The sequence below is a fragment of the Anser cygnoides genome, chromosome 34, assembly GCF_040182565.1.
Source record: "Anser cygnoides isolate HZ-2024a breed goose chromosome 34, Taihu_goose_T2T_genome, whole genome shotgun sequence".
Taxonomy (NCBI): Eukaryota; Metazoa; Chordata; class Aves; order Anseriformes; family Anatidae; genus Anser; species Anser cygnoides.
The window spans coordinates 780794-796998 of NC_089906.1; the positions used below are offsets into that span (position 1 = coordinate 780794).

A 16205-nucleotide genomic window follows, 5' to 3' on the forward strand; every position below is an offset into this window, starting at 1 on the left:
CCAGCCCCTACATGCCCGGCCCCTATAGGCCCAGCCCCTATAACACCCCCCCTATAGCGCCCCCAGACCCTACAGGCCCGGCCCCTATAGGGTCAGGTCCTATAGAACCCCCTATAGCGCCCCCAGACCCTATAGACCCAGCCCCTATAGGCCCAGACCCTATAGCACCCCGCTATAGCGCCCCCAGACCCTATAGGCCTGGACCCTATAGAACCCCCAGCCCCTACAGACCCGGCCCCTATAGGCCCAGCCCCTGTAACACCCCCCCTATAGCGCCCCCAGACCCTACAGGCCCGGCCCCTATAGGGTCAGGTCCTATAGAACCCCCTATAGCGCCCCCAGACCCTATAGACCCGGCCCCTATAGGCCCAGACCCTATAGCACCCCGCTATAGCGCCCCCAGACCCTATAGGCCTGGACCCTATAGAACCCCCAGCCCCTACAGGCCCGGCCCCTATAGGCCCAGCCCCTATAACACCCCCCCTATAGCACCCCCAGACCCTACAGGCCCGGCCCCTATAGGGTCAGGTCCTATAGAACCCCCTATAGCGCCCCCAGACCCTATAGACCCGGCCCCTATAGGCCGAGACCCTATAACACCCCCCCTATAGCACCCCCAGACCCTATAGGCCTGGACCCTATAGAACCCCCAGCCCCTACAGGCCCGGCCCCTATAGGCCCAGCCCCTATAGCACCCCCCTATAGCGCCCCCAGACCCTACAGGCCCGGCCCCTATAGGGTCAGGTCCTATAGAACCCCCTATAGCGCCCCCCAGACCCTATAGACCCGGCCCCTATAGGCCCAGACCCTATAGCACCCCCCTATAGCGCCCCCAGCTCCTACAGGCCCAGCCCCTATAGGCCCAGCCCCTATAACACCCCCCCTATAGCGCCCCAGACCCTATAGGCCTGGACCCTATAAAACCCCCAGCCCCTACAGGCCCGACCCCTATAGGCCCAGCCCCTATAGCACCCCCCCTATAGCGCCCCCAGACCCTACAGGCCCGGCCCCTATAGGGTCAGGTCCTATAGAACCCCCTATAGCGCCCCCAGACCCTATAGACCCGGCCCCTATAGGCCCAGACCCTATAGCACCCCCCTATAGCGCCCCCAGACCCTACAGGCCCGGCCCCTATAGGGTCAGGTCCTATAGAACCCCCTATAGCGCCCCCAGACCCTATAGACCCGGCCCCTATAGGCCCAGACCCTATAGCACCCCGCTATAGCGCCCCCAGACCCTATAGGCCTGGACCCTATAGAACCCCCAGCCCCTACAGGCCCGGCCCCTATAGGCCCAGCCCCTATAACACCCCCCCTATAGCACCCCCAGACCCTACAGGCCCGGCCCCTATAGGGTCAGGTCCTATAGAACCCCCTATAGCGCCCCCAGACCCTATAGACCCGGCCCCTATAGGCCCAGACCCTATAGCACCCCGCTATAGCGCCCCCAGACCCTATAGGCCTGGACCCTATAGAACCCCCAGCCCCTACAGGCCCGGCCCCTATAGGCCCAGACCCTACAACACCCCCCCTATAGTGCCCCAGACCCTATAGACCTGGCCCCTATAGGGTCAGGTCCTATAGAACCCCCTATAGCGCCCCCAGACTTTATAGACCCGGCCCCTATAGAACCCCCAAACCCTATAGACCTATAGGCCCAGACCCTATACCACCCCTCCTATAGAACCCCCAGCCCCTATAGACCCGGCCTCTATAGGCCCAGACCCTATAGCACCCCCCCATAGCGCCCCTAAACTCTATAGACCCAGCCCCTATAGAACCCCCAGCCTCTATAGGCAACCTGCAGACACACGCAGCCCCTATAGAACCAGACCCTATAGGCCCAGCCCCTACAGCACCCCCCCCATAGCACCCCATTCCCTATAGGCCCGGCCTCTATAGAACCCCCAGCCCCAATAGGCTCAGCCCTTATAGGCCCAGCCCCTGTAGCACCCCTAGCCCCTATAGGCCCAGCCCCTATAGATCCAGCCCCTAGAGCGCCCCCCTTTAGCCCCCCCCTATAGAACCCTCAGCCCCTTTAGGCTCAGTCCTTATAGGCCCAGCACCTATAGGCACCCCCCATACATACACCCACACCAACACACACCCTGTATTCTATAGATAACCCCAGCCCCTATAGCCCCCCCAGTCCTATAGGCCCCCCAGCCCCTATAACCGCCCCCCATTCTATAGATAACCCCAGCCTCTATAGCCCCCCCCAGCCCTTATAGGGTCCCCCCCCAATTCCATAGACAACCCCAGCCCCTATAGGCTCCCCCCATCCCCTATAGCCCCCCCAGCCCCTATAGGGCCCCCCCCATTCCATAGATAACCCCATCCTCTACAGCCCCCCCCCCCCCGAGTCCTATAGGACCCCCCCAGCCCCTATAGGGTCCCCTCCACTCCATAGATAACCCCACCCCCTATAGCCCCCCCATCCCCTATATCTGCCCTCCCTAGCTCCCCCCATCCCCTATAGCCCCCCCATCCCCTATAGCCCCCCATAGCTCCCCCCATCCCCTATAGCCCCCCCATAGCCCCCCCATCCCCTATAGCCCCCCCATCCCCTATAGCCCCCCCATAGCCCCCCCCCATCCCCTATAGCCCCCCCATAGCCCCCCCATCCCCTATAGCCCCCCCATCCCCTATAGCCCCCCCCCATAGCTCCCCCCATCCCCTATATCCCCCCCCATAGCCCCCCCATCCCTATAGCCCCCCCATAGCCCCCCCATCCCCCATAGCCCCCCATCCCCTATATCGCCCCCCATAGCCCCCCCATCCCCTATAGCCCCCCCATCCCCTATAGCCCCCCCCATAGCCCCCCCATCCCCTATATCGCCCCCCATAGCCCCCCCACATCCCCATAGCCCCCCATCCCCTATAGCCCCCCCATCCCCTATAGCCCCCCCCTATAGCCCCCCCATCCCCTATATCCCCCCCCATAGCCCCCCCTCCCCTATAGCCCCCCCACGACACAGGCAGCTCGCACGCAGCCACTTTATTCCCGTCCCGCAGCCCCGCGTGTGCCCCCCCCCACCCGCCCCCCGCCCCCCCCCCCCCCACTTTTGCACACGCGCGTGACACGCGTGGAACCGCCCCCCCCCCCCACTCCCCCCCCGTGCTCGTGACGCTCGTGGGGGGGGCGATGGCTGCGGCCCCCCCCCCCCCCCGTGGGGGCGCTCAGGTGACGGCCGGGAACTCGGCTCGGCGTGCCTGGGGGGGGACACGGGGGGGGGGGCACGGGAGGTCCCCATGGCCCCAGAGCCCCCCGGGGGGCTCAGGACCCCCCCGTGAACCCCCCCCCATAGGACTCAGGACCCCCCCATATCCCCTATAGGACTCAGGACCCCCCCATGAACCCCCCCCAAGACTCAGGGCCCCCCCCATGAACCCCCCCCCCCATAGGACTCAGGACCTCCCCATATCCCCTATAGGACTCAGGACCCCCCATGGGGCTCAGGACCCCCCCATGAACCCCCCCAAGACTCAGGACCCCCCCATGGGGCTCAGGACCCCCCCATGAACCCCCCCCCATAAGACTCAGGACCCCCCCCCTATATATCCTATAGGACTCAGGACCCCCCCCCAGCACCCCATAGGCTCAGGACCCCCTATAGGACTCAGGACCCCCCCATGACCCCCCCCCCAAGACTCAGGACCCCCCCCCCATGAACCCCCCCCCCATAGGACTCAGGACCCCCCCATATCCCCTATAGGACTCAGGACCCCCCATGGGGCTCAGGACCCCCCCATTAACCCCCCCCCCATAGGACTCAGGACCCCCCATATCCCCTATAGGACTCAGGACCCCCCCCATGGGACTCAGGACCCCCCCATATCCCCTATAGGACTCAGGACCCCCCCCATGGGCTCAGGACCCCCCCATATCCCCTATAGGACTCAGGACCCCCCCATGGGGCTTAGGATCCCGCATGTACCCCCCCTATAGTGCTCAGGACCCCCCCTTGAACCCCCCCCAAGACTCAGGACCCCCCCATTAACCCCCCCATGGGACTCAGGACCCCCCCATATCCCCTATAGGACTCAGGACCCCCCCCCAAATACCCCCTCTATAGGACTTAGGACCCCCCCCCCCCAGCAGCCCCATAGGGTCTGGGTGCCCCCAATAGGCTCAGGACCCCCCCCCATAAGACTCAGGACCCCCCCATGCCCCCCCTATAGGACTCAAGACCCCCCCCCCCAACACCCCCATAGGGTCTGGGTGCCCCCCCAGGGTCTCAAGACCCCCCCCCAGCACCCCCCAGCCTGGGGTGCCCCCCCATAGGGTCCCCATGTGCCCCCCCCATATTTTTGCCCCCCCCCCCCAATTTTGTGTCCCCCCCCCCCCCAAATATTTTGCTCCCCCCTCACCTGGGTGACGCTGAGCTCCTCGAGGGGGGGCTGGGGACGGGGCAGCTCGGGGGGGGCTCTGGGGGGGGCTCCCCCCCCCGTGCCCCCCCCCGGCGGCCCCCCCTTGCACTGGAAGTTGCCCACCACGCAGGTCACCTGGGGGGGGGGGGGGGGCACGGTTATTTGGGGGGGGGGGGGTCTTGGGGTCGGGGGGGGGGCAAGGGATGCTTGGGGGGGGTCTGGGGGTCCTGAGATTTGAGGGGGGGGGGGTCCCAGGAATATTTCGGGGGGGGACCCGAAGGGGAGTTGGGGATCCCAGAGGTTTTGGGGGGGGGGGTTCACGTGGGTTTGGGGGGGTCCCAGGGATATATTGGGGGGGGGTGTCCCAGGAAAATTGGGGGGGGGGGGTACAGAAAGATTTAGGGAGGATCCCGGGAAGATTGGGGGGGGGACCCCAGGAAGATTTGGGGGGGGGTCCCTAGGATATTTGGGGGGGGGTCCCACAAATCTTTGGGGGTCCCAGGAACAATTTGGGGGGGGTCCCAGGAACATTTAGGGGGGTCCCCCAAATCTTTGGGGGGGGGGGGTCCCAAGCGGGATCCCAGGCCTCTCCTTTAGGCCCCCCCCCCCCCCATCCTTGGGGTCCCGCGGTCACTTCGGGGCACACCACGGGGTGGGGGGGTCACCCCATTTTTTGGGGGGGGTCACCCCAATTTTTTGGGGGGGTCACCCCATTTTTGGGGGGGATCACCCCATTTTTGGGGGGGGTCACCCCAATACTTTTGGGGGGGTCACCCCATTTTTTGGGGGGGTCACCCCATTTTTTGGGGGGGTCACCCCATTTTTTGGGGGGGTCATCCCAATTTTTTGGGGGGTCACCCCATTTTTGGGGGGTCACCCCATTTTTTTGGGGGGGTCACCCCATTTTTTTGGGGGGGAGTCAACCCATTTTTGGGGGGGGGTCACCCCAATTTTTTTGGGGGGGGATGGTGACCCAAATTTTTTTTTTTTTGGTGGGGGATGGTGACCCAATTTTTTTTTTTGGGGGGGGGGTTATTTTGGGGCCCCCCCCCCCCCCCTCACCAGGAAGGCGGCGATGGCGGTGCCGGTGACGAAGCCGGCCAGGACGTCGGCCCAGTGATTGCGGTGCTCGGCCACGCGCACGGCCCCCAGCAGGAACGGGGGGGCCGCCAGCCCCAGCACCGCCGCCGGCTTGGCCAGCCGAGAGCCCCCCCCCCGCCACGCCAAGGTCACGTACAGCTTTGGGGAGGGGGGGGCAACAAAAAGGAGAAGGGGGGGGGGTCATAGCCCTGGCACGGCTTCCCCCCCCCCCACAGGGCACAGGTCCCGGCCTGGGAGCCCCCAAAAAGACCCCCCCCCCCCCGAAAAAAAAACCCAAAGGTTGGCCCCCCCCCTACCCAAACAGCCTGTCGTTGTCCCCCCCCCCCCCGGGGTACCCATTTTCCCCCAGGTTTCCCCCCATTTCCCCCCTTTTTCCCCATTTTCCCTGGGTTTCACCCCATTTTCCCCAGGTTTCCCCCCATTTCCCCCCCCATTTCCCCAGGTTTTCCCCCCATTTCCCCCCTTTTTCCCCACGTTTCCCCCCATTTCCCCCCTTTTTCCCCATTTTCCCCAGGTTTCCCCCCATTTCCCCCCATTTCCTCCCATTTCCCCCAATTTTCCCCAGGTTTCCCCCCATTTTCCCCAGGTTTACCCCCATTTCCCCCCCCATTTCCTCCATGTTTCCCCCCATTTCCCCACGTTTCCCCTCATTTCCCCCCATTTTCCCCATTTTCCCCGGGTTTCACCCCATTTCCCCCCATTTCCCCCCATTTTCCCTGGGTTTCCCCCCATTTTCCCCCATTTTCCCCGGGTTTCCCCCCATTTCCCCCCCCATTTCCCCCCATTTTCCCATTTTCCCTGGGTTTCCCCCCATTTTCCCCAGGTTTCACCCCATTTTCCCTGGGTTTCCCCCCATTTCCCCCCCCATTTCCCCCCTTTTTCCCCATTTTCCCTGGTTTCCCCCATTTTCCCCAGGTTTCACCCCATTTTCCCCAGTTTCCCCCCATTTCCCCCCCCATTTCCCCACGTTTCCCCCCATTTCCCCCCTTTTTCCCCATTTTCCCCAGGTTTCCCCCACTTCCCCCCCATTTCCTCCCATTTCCCCCAATTTTCCCCAGGTTTCACCCCATTTTCCCCAGGTTTACCCCCATTTCCCCCCCCATTTCCTCCATGTTTCACCCCATTTCCCCACGTTTCCCCTCATTTCCCCCCATTTTCCCTGGGTTTCCCCCCATTTTCCCCAGGTTTTCCCCCATTTCCCCCCATTTTCCCCATTTTCCCTGGGTTTCACCCCATTTTCCCCGGGTTTCCTCCCATTTCCCCCCCCATTTCTCCCCATTTTCCCCGGGTTTCCCCCCATTTCCCCCCATTCCCCCCCACTTCCCCCACGTTTTGACCCATTTCCCCCTGCTTTCCCCCCATTTTCCCCTTTCCCCCCATTTCCCCCCATTTCCCCCATATTTCCCCAGCCCCCCCATCCTCCCACCCCCCAACCCCCCATTACCCCAACCCCTCTGACCCCCCAGAGCCCCCCAACCCCAAATCCCCCCCGATCCCCCAACCCCCCAATCCCCCTCACCCCCATTTCCCCCTGATCCCCCCAAATCCCCAAGCCCCCCAACCCCCCCAGCCCCCCGACCCCAAACCCCCCCCCCAATCCCCCCAATCCCCCCCAAATCCCCCCCCCCCTTCCCCCAACCCCCCCAATCCCCCTCACCCCCCATTTCCCCCAACCCCCCCGGCCCCCATTTCCCCAACCCCTCTGACCCCCCGAGCCCCCCAACCCCAAATCCCCCCGATCCCCCAACCCCCCCAATCCCCCTCACCCCCCATTTCCCCCTGATCCCCCCCCCCCCAACCCCCCCACCCCCCAACCCCCCCTAACCCCCCCCAGCCCCCCCCCAAACCCAAATCCCCCCAATCCCCCCCCCCAATCCCCGGCCCCCAAATTCCCCCCCCCCCGGCCCCCCCGACCCCAACCTCCCCCCCAATCCCCCAAACCCCCCTTCCCCCAACCCCCCCCCCCCCCCCCCCCCCAAACCCCCCCCCCCATTCCCCCCAAACCCCCCCCTCCCCCCCCAACCCCCCCCCCCCCAACCCCCCGCTCCCCCAACCCCCCCCCCCAGCCCCCCGCCCCCAAAACCCCCCAATCCCCCAAATCCTCCCCCATTCCCCCCCCCCCCCAAAATCCCCAACCCCCCCCGGCCCCCCATTCCCCCCCCCCCCCCCCCCCCCAGCCCCCCAGCCCCCAAAACCCCCCCAATGCCCCCATCCCCCCCATTTCCCCCAACCCCCCCCCAAATCCCCAACCCTTCCTGCCCCCCGCCCCCAACCCCCCATTCCCCCCGACCCCCCTGACCCCCCAGCCCCCCCCGACCCCAAACCCCCCCGGCCCCCCCCCGACCCCAACCCCCCAATCCCCCAAAGCCCCCCATTCCCCCAACCCCCCAAATCCCCAACCCCCCCGGCCCCCAATTCCCCCAACCCCCCGACCCCAAAACCCCCCAATCCCCCCCATTCCCCCCCATTTCCCCCGACCCCCCCAAAATCCCCAACCCCCCGGCCCCCCCCATTCCCCCAACCCCCCGACCCCCCCAGCCCCCCGACCCCAAACCCCCCCAACCCCCCCCAACCCCCCCCCCCCGCCCCCCCAATCCCCCAACCCCCCAACCCCCCGACCCCCCAGCCCCCCGACCCCAAACCCCCCCCCCCATGCCCCCCATTTCCCCCAAGCCCCCCAAATCCCCAACCCCCCCCCCCCCATTCCCCCCAATCCCCCCAACCCCCCCCCCCCAGCCCCCCCATTTCCCCCGACCCCCCCCATTCCCCCCAACCCCCCCAACCCCCCAGCCCCCCCCGCCCCCAAACCCCCCCCCCATGCCCCCCCCCTTACCGCCGCGTAGGCCCCCGTAGGCCCCCAGCGCGGCCTCCTTGCAGGGGAAGGCCCGGCGGGCCGCCGCCACCAAGGGGGGTCCCCGGCGCACGGAGCCCCCCCGGGGGGCACGAAGCGGGGGGGCGGCTGCGGCCGGGGGCGCAGCCCAGGGCCGTGTAGTTGGGGCGACAGACGGCCAGAAAGTGGGGGGCCGGCGCCCCCGTCACCACCTGCCCCGCGTTGGCGAAGATCCCCGTGGCCAAGAGCCCGAAGGAGAACACCCCTGGGGGGGGGGGGGCACGGGGGGGCACGGGGGGTGTCAGAGCCCCCCCCCTCCAAACCCGACTGCCCCCCCCCCCCCCAACCCGCCTGCAACCCCCAAAAACTCTCAGTGCCACCAAACCCCCTTTTTCTCCCCCCCCCCCCAAAAAAAAAACCCACTGGCCCACCCCAAAAAACCCCACTGCCCCCCCACCGCCCCCCCACCCCCCCCTTTGCCCCCCCCGACCCCTTATGCCCCCCCCAGGCCCACTCCCTTACCCCCCAGCCCCCCCATTTCCCCCCCGGCTTCCCTATTTCCCCAGCAGCCCCCCCATTTCCCCCCAGCCCCCCATACCCCCCCATTTCCCCCCCCATTTTCCCCCATTTCCCCCACCCCCCTCTTTCCCCCCCAGCCCCCCCATTTGCCCCCCCAGCCCCCCTATTTGCACCCCACCCCCCATTCCCCCCATGTCCCCCCATTCCCCCCCAGCCCCCCTATTTCCCCCCCATTCCCCCCGCCCCCCATTTGCCCCCCCAGCCCCCCATTCCTGCCCCCAGCCCCCCATTCCCCCCATTTCCCCCTTTACCACCCATTTCCCCCCCATTTCCCCCCCCCAGCCCCCCATTTCACCCCCATTCCACCCCCAGCCCCCCATTTGCCCCTAGCCCCCCATTTCCCCCCAGCCCATTTCCCCCCGCCCCCCCATTCCCCCCATTTCCCCCCCCATTCCCCCCATTTCCCCCCATTCCCCCCACCATTTCTCCCCCCACCCCCCATTCCCCCCCCCCAGCCCCCCATTTCCCCCCAGCCCCCCATTTCTCCCCCCATTTCCCCCCATTCCCCCCCCAGCCCCCCATTCCCCCCCAGCCCCCCCAATCCCCCCCCAGCCCCCATTCCCCCCATTTCCCCCTATTTCCCCCCCAGCCCCCCCATTTCTCCCCCCCCCCCCCCATTTCCCCCCATTTCCCCCCATTTCTCCCCCCCACCCCCTCTTTCCGCCCCCAGCCCCCCATTCCCTCCCCAGCCCCCCCAATCCCCCCCCCCCCCAGCCCCCCATTCTCCCCATTTCCCCCTTTTTACCCCCCAGCCCCTCCATTTCCCCCCCCAGCCACCCCCATTCCCCCATTTCCCCCCCCCCCCATTTCCCCCCAGCCGCCCCATTTCCCCCCATTTCCCCCCCCAGCTCCCCTACTTCCCCCCCCCAGCCCCCCCATTTCTCCCCCCATTTCTCCCCCCCACCCCCCATTTCTCCCCCCATTTCCCCCCCATTTCCCCCCCCCCCCAGCCCCCCATTCCCCCCCCCATTTACCCCCCCAGCCCCCACATTTGCCCCCATTCCACCCCCAACCCCCATATTTCCCCCCAGTCCCCCCCATTTGCCCCCCATTCCCCCCCAGCCCCCCCATTTCCCCCCCAGCCCCTCCATTTCTCCCCCCATTTCCCCCCCCATTTCCCCCCCCCAGCCCCTCCATTCCCCCCATTCCCCCATTTATCCCCCCAGCCCCCCCATTCCCCCCCCCATCTCCCCCCATTCCCCCCCATTTCTCCCCCCACCCCCCATTCCCCCCCCCCCATTCCCCCCCCATTTCCCCCCCCCCCCCCCCCCCCCATTTCCCCCCCCGCCCCCCCCCCCCCCCCGCCCCCCCCCCCGCCCCCCCGCCCCCCGGCCCCCCTCACCCAGGAAGCGCAGCAGGCGCCGCAGGGGGGCCCCCCAGGTAGCAGCACTCGCCCCACAGGATGGTGGGGTCGCGGCCCCCCCGCGCCCCCAGCCGCCCCGCCAGCTCCCCCACCACGATCTGCGCACGGACGTCACCCGTGGGACCCCCAGAGACCCCCCCCAAAAATTTTGGGACCCCCCGCCAAATCCCCCCCCGGGGCCCCTCAAATCCCCCTGGGACCCCCCCCCCAGCCCCCCAAACCTCTGGGACCCCTCAGGGACCCCCAACTCCACCCCTGGGAGTTGGGGGGTCCTCAGCCCCCCCCCCCGGACCCCCCTCAATCCCCTGGGACCCCCCCAGCCCCCTCCCCACTCCCTTGGGGCCCCCAGACCCCCGGGACCCCCCCAAGCCCCCTCCCCACTCCCTTGGGACCCCCCAGACCCCCAGGACCCCCCAAACCACTTGGGGCCCCCCCAAATCCCCCGGGTCCCCCCCCCACTACTTTGGCCCCCCCCCCAAATCCCCCTGGGCCCACCCAAATTCCCCAGGACCCCCCCCAAATCCCCAAGGACCCCCCAAGCCCCCTCCCCACCCCTTTGGGCCCCCCAAAATCCCCTGGAACCCCCCAAGCCCCCTCCCCACTCCCTTGGGGCCCCCCAAACCCACCGGGACCCCCCAAGCCCCTCCCCACTCCCTTAGGACCCCCCCCCCCAAATGCCCTGGGTCCCCCCCAAATCCCCAAGGGACCCCCCCAAATCCCCTGGGACCCCCCCAAATCCCTTCCCCGCTCCCTTGGGCCCCCCATATCCCCAGGGTCCCCCCCCAAGGCCCCCTCCCCACCCCTTTGCCCCCCCCAAATCACCCTGCCCCCCCCCAAATTCCCTGGGACCCCCCAAATCCCCAGCCCTCCCCCCCCAAGCCCCCTCCCCACTCCCTCGGGACCCCCCAGACCCCCGGCCCCCCCCCCAAACCACTTGGGGCCCCCCCAGACCCCCCGGGTCCCCCCTCAGGCTCCCTCCCCACTCCCTTGGGCCCCCCCAAATCACCCTGCCCCCCCCAAATTCCCTGGGACCCCCCCCCCAAATCCCCAGCCCCTCCCCCCCAAGCCCCCTCCCCACTCCCTAGGGACCCCCCCCCAAATCCCTTCCCCCTCCCTTGGGCCCCCCCATATCCCCAGGGTCCCCCCCCCAGGCCCCCTCCCCACCCCTTTGGCCCCCCCCCAAATCACCCTGCCCCCCCAAATTCCCTGGGACCCCCCAAATCCCCAGCCCTCCCCCCCCAAGCCCCCTCCCCACTCCCTTGGGACCCCCCCCAAATCCCTTCCCCCTCCCTTGGGCCCCCCAAATCCCCCGGGTCCCCCCTCAGGCTCCCTCCCCACTCCCTTGGGACCCCCCAGACCCCCGGCCCCCCCCCAAACCACTTGGGGCCCCCCCCAGACCCCCCGGGTCCCCCCCCCAAGCCCCCTCCCCACTCCCTTGGGGACCCCCCAAACCCCATGGGACGCCCCCAAGCCCCCTCCCCACTCCCTTGGGCCCCCCAAATCACCCTGGGCCCCCCCCATATTCCCCAGGACCCCCTCCAAATCCCCAAGGACCCCCCCAAGCCCCCTCCCCACCCCCTTTGGGACCCCCCAAATCACCCTGGCCCCCCCAAATCCCCAGGGACCCCCCAAATCCTTTGGGACCCCCCAAGCCCCCTCCCCACTCCCTTGGGCCCCCCAAATCACCCTGCCCCCCCCCCAAATCCCCTGGGACCCCCCCAAATCCCCAGCCTTCCCCCCCCAAGCCCCCTCCCCACTCCCTTGGGACCCCCCCCAAATCCCTTCCCCCCTCCCTTGGGCCCCCAAATCCCCCGGGACCCCCCCCAGGCTCCCTCCCCACTCCCTTGCGACCCCCCCAGACCCCCGGCCCCCCCCCCCCAAACCACTTGGGGCCCCCCCCCCCCAAACCACTTGGCCCCCCCCCCAGACCCCCCGTTTCCCACCCCAAGCCCCCTCCCCACTCCCTTGGGACCCCCCCAAATCACCCTGGGCCCCCCCAAATCCCCAGGACCCCCCAAATCCCCAGCCCTCCCCCCCAAGCCCCCTCCCCACTCCCTTGGGACCCCCCAAATCCCTCTGGGCCCCCCCATATTCCCCAGGACCCCCAAATCCCCAAGGACCCCCCCAAGCCCCTCCCCCTCCCTTGGGCCCCCCAAATCCCCCGGGTCCCCCCCAGTGTCCCTCCCCTCTCCCTTAGGACCCCCCCAAATCACCCTGCCCCCCCCAAATTCCCTGGGACCCCCCCCCAAATCCCCAGCCCTCCCCCCCCAAGCCCCCTCCCCACTCCCTCGGGACCCCCCAGACCCACGGCCCCCCCCCAAACCACTTGGGGCCCCCCAGACCCCCCGGGTCCCCCCCCAAGCCCCTCCCCACTCCCTTGGGCTCCCCCCAAATCACCCTGGGCCCCCCCAAATCCTTTGGGACCCCCCCCAAGCCCCCTCCCCACTCCCTTGGCCCCCCCAAATCACCCTGCCCCCCCCAAATTCCCTGGGACCCCCCCCAAATCCCCAGCCCTCCCCCCAAGCCCCCTCCCCACTCCCTTGGGCCCCCCAAATCACCTCTGGGCCCCCCCATATTCCCCAGGACCCCCCCCAAATCCTCAAGGACCCCCCAAGCCCCCTCCCCACTCCCTTGGACCCCCCCCAAATCCCTTCCCCCTCCCTTGGGCCCCCCAAATCCCCCCGGGACCCCCCAGGCTCCCTCCCCACTCCCTTGCGACCCCCCAGACACCCGGGACCCCCCAAACCACTTGGGGCCCCCCAGACCCCCGGGGTCCCCCCCAAGCCCCCTCCCCACTCCCTTGGGCCCCCCCCCCCAAATCACCCTGCCCCCCCCCCAAATTCCCTGGGCCCCCCCAAATCCCCAGCCCTCCCCCCCCAAGCCCCCTCCCCACTCCCTCGGGACCCCCCCCCCCCCCCCCCCCCCCCCCCCCCCCCCCCAACTCACGGTGAGGGTGGGCACGGCGGTGACCAGGGCGTAGACGAGGGCGGGGGGGGGCCCGGCTGGCGCCGGGGGGGGCCGGGGTAGGGGCGCCCGTAGGCGGGGTCCCGGCAGAAAACCCCCCCTCGTGCACCGGGAAGGCGTCGGTGAACTCCAGCTGGTAGGCCAGCGCCGCCGTGCCCCCCAAAATGCCCAGCTGGGGGGGGGGGCGCACGGCTCGGACCCCCCTTATGTCCGAGGGGACCCCCCCCGAGCTGCCCCCCCCGCCCCCCAAATCCCCCCAAAATCCCCCGCCCCCAAATCCCCAATGCGCCCCCAAATCCCAATGCGCCCCCAAATTTTATCGTGCCCCCCATTTTATTGTGCCCCCCCCCCAATTTTATTATGCCCCCAAATTTTACTGCACCCCCCACTTTGTTGTGCCCCCCTAATTTTATTGTGCCCCACACACTTTATTGTGCCCCCCAATTTTATTGTGCCCCCCCAAATTTTGTGCCCCCCACTTTATTGTGCCCCCCAATTTTATTGTGCCCCCCATTTTATTATCCCCCCACTTTATAGTGCCCCCCCAATTTTATTGTGCCCCACACATTTTATTGTGCCCCACATTTTATTGTGCACCCCCAATTTTATTGCGCCCCCCCAAATTTTATTGTGACCCCCACACGCTTTATTGTGCCCCCCAATTTTATTGTGACCCCCCAGTTTTATTCTGCCCCCCACACTTTATTGTACCCACCCAATTTTGTTGCACCCCCCAAATTTTATCGTGCCCCCCCATTTTATTGTGCCCCCCAAATTTTATTATGCCCCCCAAATTTTACTGCACCCCACTTTATTGTGCCCCCTAATTTTATGCCCCCCACTTTATTGTGCCCACCCATTTTATTGTGCCCATTTTATTGTGCCCACCCAAACTTTTATTGTGCCCCCCAAATTTTGTGCCCCCCACTTTATTGTGCCCCCCAAATTTTATTTTGCCCCCCAAATTTTATTGTGCCCCCCAAATTTTGTGCACCCCCACTTTATTGTGCCCCCAAATTTTATGCCCCCCAAATTTTATTGTGCCCCCCCCAAATTTTGTGCCCCCCACACTTTATTGTGCCCCCCAATTTTATTGCGCCCCCCACTTTATTGTGCCCCCCCAATGTTATTGTCCCCCCACTTTATTGTGCCCCCCAATTTTATTGTGCCCCCCCCAAATTTTGTGCCCCTCCAATTTCATTGTGCCCCCCCATTTTATTGTGCCCCCCACTTTACTGTGCCCCCCAAATCCCAACGCCCCCCCCATCCACACAGTCTCCCTGGATTCCTACTGCGCCCCCCCAAACCCCACTGTTTCCCCCCAAAACCCAGCCGTGCCCCCCAAATATTAATGTGCCCCCCAAATCCCACCGTGCTCCCCCAGTCCCACTGTGCCCCCCCAGCACCCCCGTGCCCCCCTCCCAGTGCCGGGGGTCCCAGTTATTGCCCCCCCCCGCACCACATGGGGCCCCAACTCCCCCCCCCCCTTTTCTCCCCCCAACCTTTACGGGGGGGGGGCCCATTCCCCACCCCCCCCAAATTTTGGGGTGCCCCCCCCATTTTCCCCTGGGTTGGGCTGGGTGTGGGGGGGGTCCTGGGAGTGGGGGGGGTCCAAAGCAGGGGGGTTTAAGGGGGGGTTGAAGGAGGGGTCCGGGGGGGGTCAGGGGTGTTGCGGGGGTTCCCATCCCCCCCCCCCAAATTTTGGGGTGCCCCCCCATTTTCCCCCGGGGTTGGGCTGGGTCTGGGGGGGGGGGTCCAAAGTGGGGGGGGTTTTGAGGGGGGGGTTGAAGTAAGGGTCCGGGGGGTCGGGGGGGGGTTGCGGGGGGGTTGCAGAGGGGTCCCATTCCCCCCCCCCAAATTTTGGGGTGCCCCCCCCCATTTTCCCCGGGTTGGGCTGGGTCTGGGGGGGGGGGTCCTGGGAGCGGGGGTCCAAAGCTGGGGGGGGGGTTTTAAGGGGGGGGCGGGGTTGAAGGAGGGGTCCGGGGGGGTCAGGGGTGTTGCGGGGGGAATTTTTGGGTGCCCCCCCCAGGCTGGGCTGGGTCTGGGGGGGGGGGGGGGTCCAAAGGGGGGGTTGGGGGTTTGCGGGGGGTTGCAGAGGGGGTCCCATTCCCCCCCCCCAAATTTTGGGGTGCCCCCCCCATTTTCCCCCGGGCTGGGCTGGGTCTGGCGGGGGGGGGGGTCCTGGGAGTGGGGGTCCAAAGCGGGGGGGTTTTAAGGGGGGGGGGGGAGGTTTGAAGGAGGGGTCCGGGGGGGGGTCGGGGGGGTTGCACAGAGGGGGGGTTGTGGGGGGTCCCATTCCTGGGGGGGGTCCTGGGAGGCGGGGGTCCGGGGTCCTTCCCATACCCAAATTTTTGGGTGCCCCCATTTTCCCCCGGGCTGGGCTGGGTCTGGGGGGGGGGGTCCTGGGAGCGGGGGTCCAAAGCGGGGGGGGTTTTAAGGGGGGGGGCGGGGGGGGAGGTTTGAAGGAGGGGTCCGGGGGGGGGGGGTCGGGGGGGTTGCACAGAGGGGGGGGGGGGTTGTGGGGGGGTCCCATTCCCCCCCCCCAATTTTCGGGCTGGGCTGGGTCGGGGGGGGTCCTGGGAGCGGGGGTCCAAAGCGGGGGGGGTTTTAAGGGGGGGGGGGAGGTTTGAAGGAGGGGTCCGGGGGGGGGTCGGGGGGTGCACAGAGGGGGGGTCCCGGGGGGGTCCCGGGGGGGCCGCACCTCGACGCAGAGGAAGCAGGGCACGATCCCCGCGCTGCGCTTCACCTCCGCCGGGGCCCGGCCATGGCTGGGGGGGGGGGCCGGGGGGGGCCCGGTGCTGGGGGGGGGCTGGGGCTGGGGGGGGGGTGGGAGGGGGGTGAGCCCCGGGAGAGGGGTCTCGCCCCCCTCCTCCCCGCCCCCCCCCCCCTTTTTGCCGCCCCCCCCCATCCCCCCCCCCCCCGCCGCTCACCTGCCGCCTTCAAGCCGCCGCCATCGCTGGGGGGGGCGCGGGGGGGCGGCGGCGCTGTCGCGACAGAG

At 68.0% G+C, this 16205-nt stretch overlaps 1 protein-coding gene and 1 pseudogene across 1 annotated transcript; both read left to right on the plus strand.

The window, feature by feature from the left end:
• The first annotated feature begins 6879 nt into the window (after positions 1-6879).
• Positions 6880-7563, plus strand: LOC136788304 (uncharacterized; annotated as a pseudogene).
• Positions 7564-7785: 222 nt separating this feature from the next.
• LOC136788279 (uncharacterized) lies at positions 7786-8265 on the plus strand (the record flags this gene model as incomplete). The annotated part of the gene is made up of 1 exon (XM_066986510.1): positions 7786-8265. A coding segment is annotated over one exon (480 nt), but the record flags the coding sequence as incomplete, so codon positions are not given.
• Between the last annotated feature and the right edge of the window lie 7940 nt (positions 8266-16205).